Source organism: Coenobita brevimanus, chromosome 72 (genome assembly GCF_032717465.1).
Source record: "Coenobita brevimanus isolate Jiangsu-jjx chromosome 72, ASM3271746v2, whole genome shotgun sequence".
Classification (NCBI taxonomy): Eukaryota; Metazoa; Arthropoda; class Malacostraca; order Decapoda; family Coenobitidae; genus Coenobita; species Coenobita brevimanus.
This window is the reverse complement of record NC_137025.1, coordinates 4,047,424-4,061,529: the sequence shown is the minus strand read 5'-3', so window position 1 is coordinate 4,061,529 and position 14,106 is coordinate 4,047,424. Positions and strand designations below refer to the sequence as shown.

The following is a 14,106-nucleotide window of genomic DNA, read 5'->3' as shown; positions in this document are numbered from 1 at the left end:
AATGTGAATATACATCTGCCTCCGTGTCTACCTACAGATCAACCAGTAAGTTCGGCCCCCATTTACAGCGATGGTCACTTCTTTCCAACATATGGCTTCATACAGTAAACTGGTCAGTCTATCTATCATCATCCTAACCCTACTCCCCTTTAAAGAATCGGATGAGTTAGGTTCAGAAACTGGATAGGAATAACAAAAAGGTAGGTCAACCACCAATAGAGAACCTAATGACATGAGCTACACAATCACTTACGCATCTGAAATCTTAACTCCATCTTTTCAATGAAAAACACCCACAATACATCTGCACTATATTTTTAGATGTTTCATTCATTCATTCATTGCCAGATGCCATGTATCCCAAACGGGGTGGCCAAGGGCTTAGAGTTAATTGTTTTACAGGGAGGGGCACTAATCCTCCACCAACCCCACTTGACACGTAGGGAGAATGAGCTTCACAAAAACCTACAGGACAATAATTTAGCTAACTACCAAGTAAAGAAAGGGGAAGCCACTCTTGTAACATGCATTCAGTCAGTCTGATCCATTGTCAATTCATCTGCTTTCCTAATTTCCATACTTCACTTACACATTATTTCACAATCACCAGCCATCTTTTTCTTGACCTTCCATGCTTTGGTGAGAAATGGTGACTGAAAGCCCAGTGGAGGAAAAAGGGAAGAAGGTGGGGTAAATGCACAGAATTACTACTACTGAATGAACGTAATATACTCAGAGTAAAAAATGTGGAGAGGGATGCCATATCTCCTAAGAGGAGGATGGTGAACAGCAAGAGAAGGGCAACTTCAGCCTGCATTTCACCTGGTTCACGTCTAGATGACCCTGCGGCCGTAAAAACAAGTGTGTATTAAGAAATGGATCCATGGGTTAGAAAGGTGCAAGAGGAAGTCTAAATGATGACTGGAAATATAAGATCACTCTCGAGAAGGGAGCTGAAGTCTAGGAACAGGTCTGCAAAATGTGAAAATGTAAGGAATAAACATGGATGACTGCTGACAAATAAAAGGAAAATCAGGTGCAGACAGAAAGAGCGATATATCAAACACTCCATATACAGTTCTTCACATGTGCACATAAATGGTAGGAGATGTGTACCAACCTTGAGCTCTACACATGGAGGGAATGGGAAGACATTGGGTGGCACTGTGATGAGCTGAGCCTCCTCCATGCTGTACATTCTGATGTCCACCTCCATTTGGATCTCCTCCACCCACAGCATTGTCTCATACCAAGTCTTGTGGTTTGCACCTGTCACACCACCTTCCAGCTTCTTTCTACAATGCAAATAATCAATCCATTCATCTTCCCTTCCTTTATTGTCCCACCAGGACCACAGAGGCCCAAAGCTAGTTTAGTAAGATGTATCAGAAATGGAACTCATCACTGCAAGAGGATAAACACTCACTTGAGCTTAGCACACTCCATGGAATGCTTTGTGGCAACTTTCTTCTCACTGAAGTTCTTGAAGGCGATGTTATAAAAACTCTGGGTATATCTGTATGGCTTCAGCTTCTTGAAGTTTGGGTGTGCTGACTGGCGGTGTCTGTGGGCAAGATAATATTCTCAAAAGCAGACAGTGGGACAAACATACTGACAGCTAAAGATAGATAAAAACAGACAAATAGGGGCTATATTTTTTATATATACCTGCCCAGTCTGGGTCATGTGTGGGTGTATTTACCTAGTAAAAGCATACAGGATTAGAACTAGGCCTGTGTTAACCACCCACTCTTACTAAGAGAGAGAGAGAGAGAGAGAGAGAGAGAGAGTGTGTGTATGTGTGTGTGTGTGTGTAATTTTAAATGATACCTGGGCCTTTATTCTCTTCACCTTAGTAGGCTTTTAACACTTCTTTAACTATTTACTCTGCATAGTAAACCTTGTATGTTACCTATAGACTTCTTATACTGAATGATTACATAAATAGCATCCATCCATCCATCATCCAATCCTACATTCCCCCATGAGGAGCGTAGGAGCCCAGGGTTAGGCAGCTGGTCCCGACATTTAAGATGAGAGTGACCAGCCTCACTCACCTTGACTGGCAATACGTAAGCAATCAACCCCAACCACCCCTTGGATATAAACCTTCACCAGCTCAATCCGACTGGAGCACAATAATTACCCACTAAATCACCAGGTGCCAAAATTTGGTTATATGGTTACCACCCAGCATAGTACATGGTTTCCTGGTGTACAGGAAACCATTTGGCTTGTCACTCAGTGTAGAGTCACCCACAGGCTGAAGGAAGAGGAAAGGATGAAAGAAAGAAAGACAGAAGAGGGAGTGTAAAGTCACCCGAAGGCAGAAGGACAAGACTTACACGAATATATTAACGTACCAGAAACAAATAAACTGGTAAAGAAGAGGTGCTATGGACCCTCCTTAACAGATGAGAGTATGACCCCTAGACCCCAGAGTGATGACCAATTCACAACCCACACTTACGGTGACAAGGGGACACCAGGGATGTAGTCCTGCCGGAAGAGTGGCTGGAGTGGATGTTGTCTTCTGTAGGGTGAACTAGATCCAACTTCCTCTGCTATACTGTCCACGACATTCAGAACCTATACCAATCACAAGTGTACTTCATTAAGTGTATTTCATTAATTTATCAATGTCATCAATTAAGCATATTTCTCAGTAATATGTGGAATGGGGTTGGATAAAAAAACAAAGAAAGTGAACTATCTGCAGTGCAATCAGTGAGCTACAGTGCAATCAGTGAGCTGTGACACACACTGTCACTCATCAATTAAATCTTCAAAATATTCTCACCCCCATCTAACAAGGAATGACATTCCCTCTGTGTGCCACTTTTCACAACATAACTCTAAAGGGAAAGGAAACCACTCCTGAAGTGAGTAAAATGGTCGTGGGAATTAAAACAGGAACCTAATGATCAGAATTAAATGATCTGGAGGTAGCCAAATAGAGACGAGATTTCTCACAGCTTAAAAGGGTTAAAAGCTCTCTGATCATTCAGTTGTTTTCAATTAAAGCAGTTGTTTTACAATACACCGTTACAGTAGGCCCCTGCTTTTTCTGGGTGTGGCTTGCGCTAACTACCCATTACACGGCACCCACAATTTCAACCTTTCTGCCTTATACACTGGTCATTCCATGGTTTATGGAAGAAGATTATGGCTACAAACCCCAAATCATTGTCTTCACCATTCAAAATAACCGAGCAAAAAGTGACATGGCAGTCACAGGGTGCTGGTGTCATGGCCTTGATGTGTACACACACACACACTAACAGTCTAACACTGTCCCAATCATAAGTTATTGGTTACTAGTCTCAGCTGAACACAACAATCTGGTAAAAGCTGGAAAAAATACTGGTGTTATCCTGGCCCAGAGAATTAATGGGCAACTTTTGTGAAATTTATTGAGGATCTGATACAAAGAGGGTGTCAAAAATGACAACTTCAAACAAGGACTTCCTGTACACAATTAAGGGACTGACCATGGTGCGTGCTATGAAAAACAGCTGGTCAGAGGTGTCTGGCTTGAACTGGAAGACTATGGGTACCTGCTCCACTCCAAGTGTTTCTTTGGCTGCACCTACCACCATCACACCGTACTCCACCCCTGGAATATAATTTGTATGCCAAATACAGTATATATCCCGTCACTGGTGCTAGAGAGGGATGCCTTCTTGCAGCGGTACCAATACAGAAGGGCAACATCCCTCAGTTTATTACCTAACCCTAAAAGAGGATGGTAAACTGAAGAAGGGCAACTTTAGACACCAGGTTCACATCCTGATGAGCCTTAGGCCACAAAAACAACAGCCAAATAATTTATAGTACTTTCATGACCATTAGTTTTTTTACCCCCTTGGTGAGAGCAGAGTCTAAGGGCTGTAGTCTTAAACTGCGGGCAGGCATTCGCCTTGCCCTATCCGCATCTTTTGGTAACCTTAATGCACGAAAAAGAGAGCGTTCCCTGGCAAACGGGAAAGGATTACCCCGGCGTAGTACTGGAATCCACGGGAAGTCTCATTGCACCCCTTCCCATGTCCCTTCGTCACAATATAGTAGCCTTGTGCAAAGGAAACTATGTAGAATTTGTAGCACCATATGGTGTGTATGATGAGAATTTTAATTTAATAAAAACAGCGTGTAAAGGGAAAAAAAAAAAAAAAAAAAAAAATATTTTTATCGTTTTAAAAGACTTCTCTGCTTCTCCGGAGATGGTTAATTTACGAGATGAAAACAAAGGTGAAAAGTAAATGCAGGCAACATGCAGACATAGGTGTACATTGTGGGTGGATGTAGTGCAACATGCGGATGTAGGTGTACACTGTGGGTGGATGTAGTGCAACATGTGGATGTAAGTGTACACTGTGGGTGGATGTAGTGCAACACGCGGATGTAGGCGCACACCTTGGGTGGATGTAGTGCAACATGCGGACGTAGGTGTGGCCTACACCGTGGCTGGATGTGGTGCAACATGCGGACGTTGATGGACACCATAAGTGGATGTAGTGCAACATGCGGAAGTAGGTATTGCATACACCGTGGGTGGATGTAGTGCAACATGCGGAAGTAGGTGTAGCCTGCACCGTGGGTGGTTGTAGTGCAACACGCGGACATTGATGTATACCACTGGTGGTTGTAATGCAACACGCGGACATTGATGTATACCATTGGTGGTTGTAGTGCAACATGCGGACATTGATGTATACCATTGGTGGATGTAGTGCAACATGCGGACATTGATGTATACCGTTGGTGGATGTAGTCCAACATGCGGACGTAGGTGTAGCTTACACCATGGGCGAATGTAATGCAGCTTGCGGACGTAGGTGTACACCATGGGCGAATGTAGTGCAACATGCGGACGTAGGTGTACACCCTGGGTGGATAATTTACAGTATGCATACTCATAACCAGAGTATTCAAGAACAAATGACAATCTTTAATGATAAAAGAGGTAAGAACTGCTAACAATAAAAATTATACTGCATGGGAATTTCAGAAACTGTCATACATTTTTTAAAAATAGGATTTTAAATGTTTGAATTAATCAGTGCTACCCACTGTTTGCGGCACCTACCCACAGGAAGGGATGCACTGTCACGCTTTCAAGCTTCCCACTTAAGTTGAAGGTGTGAGCTTCCACTTCCAGCGGGGTGAGGGAAGGGTAACCTTTGCCCTCAGTTTCAAGACTACGGGCGTAAGTCCCGGATGGAGACAGGCCACGCATTCAAACATTAGCCAGTCCATAGTAGTCAGTTAATGCTTCATGGGATTTGGTGGGGCTCTCTTCCCACAATATTACCCTCATCTCTCACCACCATAAACATGGAATTAGTTAATGTTTGTAAAGTGATTCCCACATGTGTTTCTTTCAGTGTATGCATTACTGTTTATGTGTAATTCTCAATATCGTTCTAGGTCCCCTTTCAACTCATTTTCAGTCTAATACTCCAAAGCATCTATCTTAGGTGTCCTACATTCGAACAACGAAGCTTATTTCACAGTGGCAGTGGTTAACAAGAGGATGATCTACAAACATCCTTTAAACTTCGTTTTAACTATTCATGCCAGCGTGAAAAATGTTGAGTCCAAGTGAGTGAACGACTTTGTCGTACTGAAACATATCTGATCACTGTGAACTGTCTGTGTTCGTTCGCTTGGTCCATCTCTAATCGTGACTTCAACCTCGCAATTGTCAGGGGGGTAAAGAAACAAATGCTTGTGATAGTACCTTTAAAAATCATTGTTATCATTAAATGATATTATTTTGATGTATAATACATCCGTCACTATTAGGGTGCTCTTCCAAGTTAAATAAAATGGTCATGAAGCAAGAATAAAACTAGAAATACGTCCATGGACTGAAGGGGAAATTAATTGTGGTTACAACCAAACACTTTCACTTGACACTTACCCACCATAATTCAAATGCATGCCTTCATTCCATTCCTGTCTAGTCTTCTAATATATATTCAACCTTGTTCTCGTACCTAACTCATGACTTACATAATTGCTCACTGATCTGAATTCATCACACTCTTCTATGCTGTTCTTGGTCATTATTGGCAAATATCTCTATATATACTCTTCCTGGGGCATTATCATATCATTTCTTCAAAAATTCTCAAATTCTTATTTACTACACCTTTATCACAAGTAAATAAGAGATTAATTTAAAAAGCAACCCAATATGAACTCAGCAATCCATGTCTGACACAATGCTGTACCTGTATACAAGGTGGTCCATACACACGACCATCTTCACCAGTTCCCATGTGCCATTAGTTTGTTATAGCGAGTGTGGAAATGGGCAATTTATGTGGGAAAATGATGCAGCCAATGACAGGTTACATTTACCATCAATCATTCATCATCTAATCCAGTGTTGCCCATGAGGAGCACAGAAGTCCCGGGCTAGGCAAGTTGGTCCTGACATTTAAGATGAGAGTGACCAACCTTCCTCATCCCTGAGTGGAATTACATGAGTGATAAACCCCAACCGCTCCTTGGATATAAACCTGCACTGGCTTAATCTGACTGGAGCGTCCTAATTACCCACTAAACCACAATTTGGTTATGTGGTTACCACCCAGCAGAGTAAATCGTTTCCTGGTGTACAGAGACCCATTTGACTCGTCCCTCAGTGTAGAGTCACCTGTAGACAAAAGAAAGAGGAAAGAATGAAGCAAAGACAAGAGTAGGGAAGGAAAGGAAGAAGAGCAGGCACCCAGGAGCAGTACTACATCGAATGAGTGGATGGTGAGCGCCCCCACCTATTGTACTTGCCATAAATATACACATGACCATAATTATAGTGGTTTTTCAGCAGGTTAGAAATGGTAAATTTGACCAAGTTGTCCCTACAGTGCACATGAACTGGGAAAGGGAAAAAACACATGGATCACCCTGTATGTGGAATTCAGATCATACGCTAGTGGTAAAAACTCTGATCCTATTCCACACCTCATCTCGTTTCCTCTTTACAGGTGAGAATACAAGAAGAGCTGATGAAAGATCACCACAACAAGCTACAGGAGGAATGGTACTGTCCTAACTTTTATATTATGACACATGCAGTAACCCCTCTACTATCCGAAGTAATAGATCCAAAGGCATATCCGGAAACTGGGCCCCTGGGTCCTGGACTGGTACTTAACAAGTTACCAGCGTGCTGAGCCACTGGTGTACCATTTGATGTCTTCTTTCCTAGCGTGTTGGTACGCTAATGGTACAACAGTGAGTAAAAATTTGTTTTCACTTTTTCATGCATTTCACCTTCACGAATATTGGCTGGACTGATTTTTTGTTGCTGCTTCTACAATAGAGATGTTGAATAGGATAATGATATGAGATTAGAGAAATGCCTATTTAGTTAGAGAATATGTATCAGACTTCCAGTAGTGACTATTACATTTCATTTAGATGTCAAACAATAGTATTATTTGCACAAAAACATTGAAAAACAACCCTGAGTTGCAGAACTAGGGCCATGAGATGCAAATACATTTCTCTTGGGGGGGGGGGGGAAGCAAAGATTAAATTTACTAATAATAATTATTTGTGATTTTGTACTGGAAGAAAAAATGGAGTAACCATTTTGTTTTGAATGGTTCTACATTATCTTTGTTTGGAAACAAACAAACAAACAAAAAAGATAAGTGTTGGATGTTTCTGGTTATTAGATTTTTTATAGTTATAAATGATTAATTATAATCAATAATTAATTATGGTACTTGTAATTATCCCTAGCTGGATACTGCCGATTATTATTATGGCATTCAACGTACCCAGCTATCATTATGCTTGGTTGCAAGAAACATTGTCTTCAGCGATGCAAAAAACCTTTAGAAGGCCAGTAAAGAGATCAGGAGGAAAAATGATCAAGAAACAAGATAATAATAAAAAAAGGTAGTGTTGGACCTTTGCTTGAATTTACTTCAACTACCTAAATAGCCAAGTGCCACCTGGAACTTCATGACAGAGAATGAGATCGTAACAAGCCAAAGAGAACAGAAGCGCCAGGTAAGAGTGGGGGAAGACTGCGCTACCTGGGCCAAAGTAGTACACTATTTCAGTGATCCACCGGTGGTGCATCATGCAATACGAGAAGAAAATGTCAGGATACATGTTGGGCCACCAGTGACACACTACTTTCATGAAGTCATATCCCTCATTGGTACTCAGTAAAGCGACATAAATTCTTTTGCTGTGATAGCTCCATGCAGACTGGTGGGAGAGAATTCTGAAGTGAAACGCATCCTGGGAGAGAACTCATATTGCCGAAACGCGGGTAACATGTTATGGACCCTAACCCAGGATAACTTTGGAAGCCACCTAAATAACTCCCTACCAGACATACATAGCACCTATTTAAACCTATTTAAGACCCTATTCACACCAATAATGGACATAAAGCATGAAACAAATGAAAAGGAACCAAAGAATGAGGAATTAGAAGCGACTGTACCTCAGCCAGGGTACTTGAAGCACGTCTGTGGCCCCCTTCTCTAAGGCTTTGGCAGTGGTGAAAATGCTCTTGAAGCACATACAGTAATCCAGTGTTGTGCTGCACTTACAGTAATTCTTTGCACTGTGAGTAATAACTGTTTAACACTGCACATTGTTAATTGCACCACGCCAGTTTCAACCGCCAGTTTGCACTCCACAGTTAATCCTTTGCACTCTACATTCTGATTTCTTAACACTGCACAACACTGTAAATTCCCATGTGGTCTTGTGCTGAGGTACTGCAGTTTACTCACAAAAAACAAGCACGTGCACCATCCATTGCGATAGGCATCTACTCGTGATCGCAGTTAAGCAGTAACTGGTGGTGAGGGGGGAGCAGGGTTGCCAAATCGGAGCTCGGCCACATTACCACATTCCTCAATTTTCATTACCAAATTTAACTTTTCATTACCAAATTCGTAAAGCTAGCATTTATCCTTCACTAATTATATATACAGTACAAGCAGAAATATATGCAATCACTCTCTTTATAATTAACAGCAAAGCAACGTTGGGTCTGGTTAGTACTTGGATGGGTGACCGCCTGGGAACACCAGATGCTGTTGGCATCCCTATGTGTCAAGTGGGGTTGGTGGAGGATTAGTGCCCCTCCCTGTAAAACAATTAACTCCAAGCCGCTGGCCACCCCATTTGGGATACATGGCGTCTGGCAATGAATGAATGAATGTTCATTACGCTATGTAGGCTAGCAGATTAATCAGAGAGAGCAGACAATCCACCATCTCCATCCTGTGTATCCTCATACATGTGAAAAATCCGTTTGGTAATGCATTATTCGGATTCATTATCAAACAAATTTTTCATTATCAAATTGGTCCACATTTGGTAATACCAAATGGCAACCTGACAGGAGAGGGGGGAGGAAGGAAGGGGTGAAGGGGCCGTGGTGTAAACAGCTGTTCGGCACCGCACAGCAATTTCAAATTACCGGGGGGGGGGGGGGCTTTCTTTTCTTTTCTTTTCTTTTTTTTGGGCCATTTCTGGGTTCTGAAGGTCCTGCCCACAATGTCCGGTAAGTGGGCGTCCAGATAGTACAGGGATTACTGTATATTCAATATAAGTAATGGTTATTTAACTCACACTCACTTCATTTAAAGGCTCCAACATGCTTGCATGCATCAGCCTCGGTCACCTAATGGTGGCTCTACAATAAGTCTACACATTGCTCAATCTCTAGCGGCCTCTATTTTATTGCTTGAATAAATAAAAGATGGAGACAGATCACAGGCCCCAAGCCCATATGGGGGGATGCTGACAGTGCTTACCCCATGCCTCCCCTCAAATTCACCACTGGATAGCAGGGGCAAAGCTTTCCAACTGCATGCCCCTGCTGGTGCCAACCTGTGTCATAGTAAGGTAATGTGGCATGTAAAGTGCATGTAGTGGACAATAGAAAGTTAGTACTGTATCTGGGAGAGCTTGCTGGTCTATCTCTGTGTTAGCAACACTCCGAAAAAGATCAGCAAGGGGGGATGGTCAGAAGCTAGTCCTGAGGGCTATTGAAAAGGAAGCACCAGTTCTCCCTAACAGTCGGTACTGTACATCACATGACGCCTTCTTATTTGCTTTACGAGTAGCAATGAAACTTGAAGAGGCTACTATCCCATTAACCCGCCCCATCCCGACCACTTTTCCACCACTGACTCCCCCCAATCCTGACCATTTTTTGATATATATATATATATAAATATATATATTTTTGCTCAAACCTCCGCTTTTGGTGAGAAACATCGAAAATTCATAGAGAAATCACTCACCTGAGGTTTAAAATACTCAATACAGGTAGGAGTACTTCCTTATCTTACTGGGTTTTCTAACAGGTTGGCACCAAAGAAAACGAGTTCTATGGGAGAATAACTATTTCACACCACTCATAAACGGTATTTATTTATTTACTTGGTACGAATTTATAAGTAGTACGAGAGTATATTGGTTTTCAAGCAGTAATATAGGCATTATAAGCATTGTTTCACTCTCTAACTCATCACCATACCTGACCTTTTTTTGCCACATTACCTGATCATCATTTCTGACTGTTTCTTCCTCTAATGCTATATTAAGTTTGTCCTACACATTGTCATTGATTGGGGAATCACTCTAGCCCTGAATTCGTACCGTGGCATGACATGGCTTTACTGGCCAGGTCACTGATAACAGGTGAATTGCTGAGACAATGGTGTGCAGGGGGGGAGGAGGTCATGCTGGGTAAGGCATTGTCCTTGCCTGGCATCTTCTAGAGGAAGGTGTCACGTGTATACCTACCAAAAATCACTCGCGAAAATTGAAAATTGTGCAAATTAGGGACCTTGCAATTGATTGTTTATGTTAGCCGACGGGATTGGCAGTGACAAAACACGTGGACGTTAAAGAATGTCGATGGGACGCTGCGGGTTAATTACTGTGCATTATAAGGCTAAAGAAGCACCAGAAATGTGCCTCATAATAACTGGTCACATCCACTTCTTATCTTCTCTTCTTATCATCTATCTAACCAGTCTGCCATCCATACCATAAAGTGACAAAAGGGAACTCCACCATGCTAAAGGAGGAACAGCAGAGATTGAGCACTGCAACTGACCTGGGAGAACCCGAACAAATTTCTCACTCCTGGTAACTCCATAATGATCACTCAGTGAGATCATGGGACAGGAATGCAGCGCCTCAACCTGACGAAGGATCACCGCCTCGCCTCCAAAGTTCTTTACCACCAGGGTCACATTCTTCACATCTCCTGTTACAGAACAACAATTGTGTCAGATGACAGACTGTATTTTCAATGGCTTAAGACTCCCTAGTACCTTGAGTTTTTGTAAAATATACATAAGTCTGCATATGACAAAGTACTGGTAATGGTGAGGATACACCTTTACAGAGGAAAAGCAATTAGGAGACATTTTGGTAAACTGGTTCACTGGGCACAAAAAAGGAAGATGGATCTCTATTAATAAAACAAAAATGCTAAACACAAGTGCTAAGCACTAGCAATAAAAATGGCAAAGCCAACTATGCAATACATATGAGTAACACTCAACCTGATAATATAAAAGCTGAAAATTATTTAAGAATTATACAAACTAAGTACGGAGTGCATGCTTGCACTCCAGTCCATCACAATGTACTGGTACTTGAGTACTATCTAGCTATCTACCTATTTATCTATATACATAGATACATACATATACAGTATATATATATATATATATATATATATATATATATATATATATATATATATAATGATACAGTATAAAGTCACACCTTGCTGTATGGTGAGGTTACATCAATTGGAAACCTGTAACATAGAGATTATAGTGATTTATCAAATAGCATTGTCAATATAGCAATGGGTCAATGAGAATACAGAAGGGGAGGGGGAATCTATGACCTCATAACCTAAAATCCTAAGAAATCATATGCTTTTAGGCTTGACGTAGGTGCCCTCACTGGCACCATACTTTCCAATGGGGATAGCATCCTTGCCAGACACAATTTCCAACAAGTCTCAGTATCTCACACACAAAAAGTTATCACTTCTCTTAATACTGCACACTGCCTTTTTCGCTGCCCATTTGCGCTGTTATCTGGCCATAGCAATGGTGCTTCAATGGGCTTCCAAGCACAAGATGATCACAATGAATGTAAATACTGGGCAGTCACCTTGGACCAAATAGCTGACTGGAAGGCATCATTCTAGATGAATCTGTGATCATTTCACCATCATTATTCCTAAAATGGGTCTAACTTTTTGTTCAACATTAGTGCGATACATCACATAGTGATGATATAGTGAGATACTGCAATCTCCTGATTACCTGAGGCCACATTAACAGACAATCATCATCCAACAAGCAAAGATGTGGCTGAATTAATGTATTATCCATTTTCTACAGCACTAAGCAACAGCAGGCCATTAACATGAAAGGAATAATCAACAAAATCTTTTACAGAGCTACAGCATGGTGGGTATGGTACAGTACACATGAACAGAAGCTGTATATTTTTCTGTAAACTATTGTGCTGTTTAACAGGAAAACTCTAATTAGGGTCGTTTTTTTTTTTCTACCATAAGTCCAAACAGTTATGGTACAGTATACAGTGCAATACATATATACAAAAATATATATTTTTTTAAGGCTATGCCTCCAGTACAGGGGTTGAGGAGTAGTATTGCATTCTCCAAAAACATGTATTATCCAACATAATAATGGTTGATTTATGACGGATAATCAGGTGATTACTGTACCTGATATACCATAATACTGTACATACTTGCACAGGAATACACATATTCCTGCACACACCTATTCACCTAATGATGGCAGTGACCAAAAGTACTGTACAGCCAGGGATATTTTGTTACTCACAACAGCCCACATAAGCTGTTATAGATAACAAAACCAACAGAACTCATGCAAGACATCATCAATTATTTCCATATGACATCTGCATACATCGCAGTCACTAAGTACAGTACAGTAAAACCTCTACAATTCGGCATAATACATGTGCAAGTCTTGCCGAGTTAGCCTATTTGCCGAGTTGTAGGGATGAACTTTAAGTTCCCCCCCAGCACACACACACACAAAAAAGGAGAAAATGGAAAAAATTAAACGTTTTTACAATAAACAATAAAAGCTGCCTTACCATGATTCCACACAGTTGTAGGGTGTATTGTAGGCATGGAGGAGGACTTTTGGTAGTTTTTGGAGGTGTTAGGGGGACTCTAGATCACTTTTGGGCACATCTTTACTGTACTGTACTTGACACTGTACACTATGTAAAGCACAATTAACACTATAAAGGCCATACTGTAATGTATTTATGACTTGTACTATACTGGGGAACTAAAGACTAAACACCTAAACATTATTGTACAGAACTTATTCACTAAACACTGGGGTTGCAATGGGAGACGCCATGGTTAGCTTCTGCACGTACAATCCACTTAAGAGTGCGTAACACTTAGTCACAAGCAGAACGAGTGAGGACAGAACGCAACACGGGTGCGGATAAAGGCAAACTGGCCCACATGTGGTGCACAACAAGCTTTGTTTACATCCTCATGCACACATGATGCCGGGTTACTCTTGCTGAACGTCAGTACAACTCGGCATCATACCGAGTTGGGGGGATTTTTACCGACTCTCTTCCTCTCACGTGTGCATTTTTGGGAATTTTTGAATTTTGATTTTTTTAAATGAATATTTTGGAGCCTTCCCGAGTTGAAGAAGTTTCCGAGTTGAAGGATGCCGAATTGTAGAGGTTTTATTGTATATACAGTATAATTATCATCTGTGGCATTTTCTTTTTTTTTTCTTCTTTTTATATGGGGAAACTCCAAGCTAGACCTTGACAGATCATACAACCCTGCTACATGAGGAGAGACTGCTACCTCTCCTAGCAGGCCAGATACCTGTGTGAGGTGCAAACTTTCGACCCTTTGGTCTCGACTCAGACGCTCTACCACTGAACCACCTTGCCCCCTCCCAGTGACAGTAAGAGAAAAGGAGGTGAGACGAGAATATGAAGTGAAATGATATGGCAGGAGGGAAAGGATAGATGAGGAGA

General features: G+C 41.4%; 1 protein-coding gene across 1 annotated transcript in view; it reads right to left on the bottom strand.

Annotated features, from left to right (window-relative positions):
* The window catches only part of LOC145407152 (putative helicase mov-10-B.1), a 47,266-nt gene that overhangs the window by 22,303 nt on the left and 10,857 nt on the right, over positions 1-14,106 (bottom strand). The window contains exons 5-9 of the mRNA XM_080278170.1: positions 11,117-11,269; positions 3,492-3,616; positions 2,471-2,589; positions 1,427-1,564; positions 1,121-1,295 (exon numbers count right to left, since the gene is read on the bottom strand). Coding sequence (XP_080134296.1) covers positions 1,121-1,295; positions 1,427-1,564; positions 2,471-2,589; positions 3,492-3,616; positions 11,117-11,269 — 710 coding nt within the window. The remainder of the gene's footprint in view (positions 1-1,120; positions 1,296-1,426; positions 1,565-2,470; positions 2,590-3,491; positions 3,617-11,116; positions 11,270-14,106) is intronic.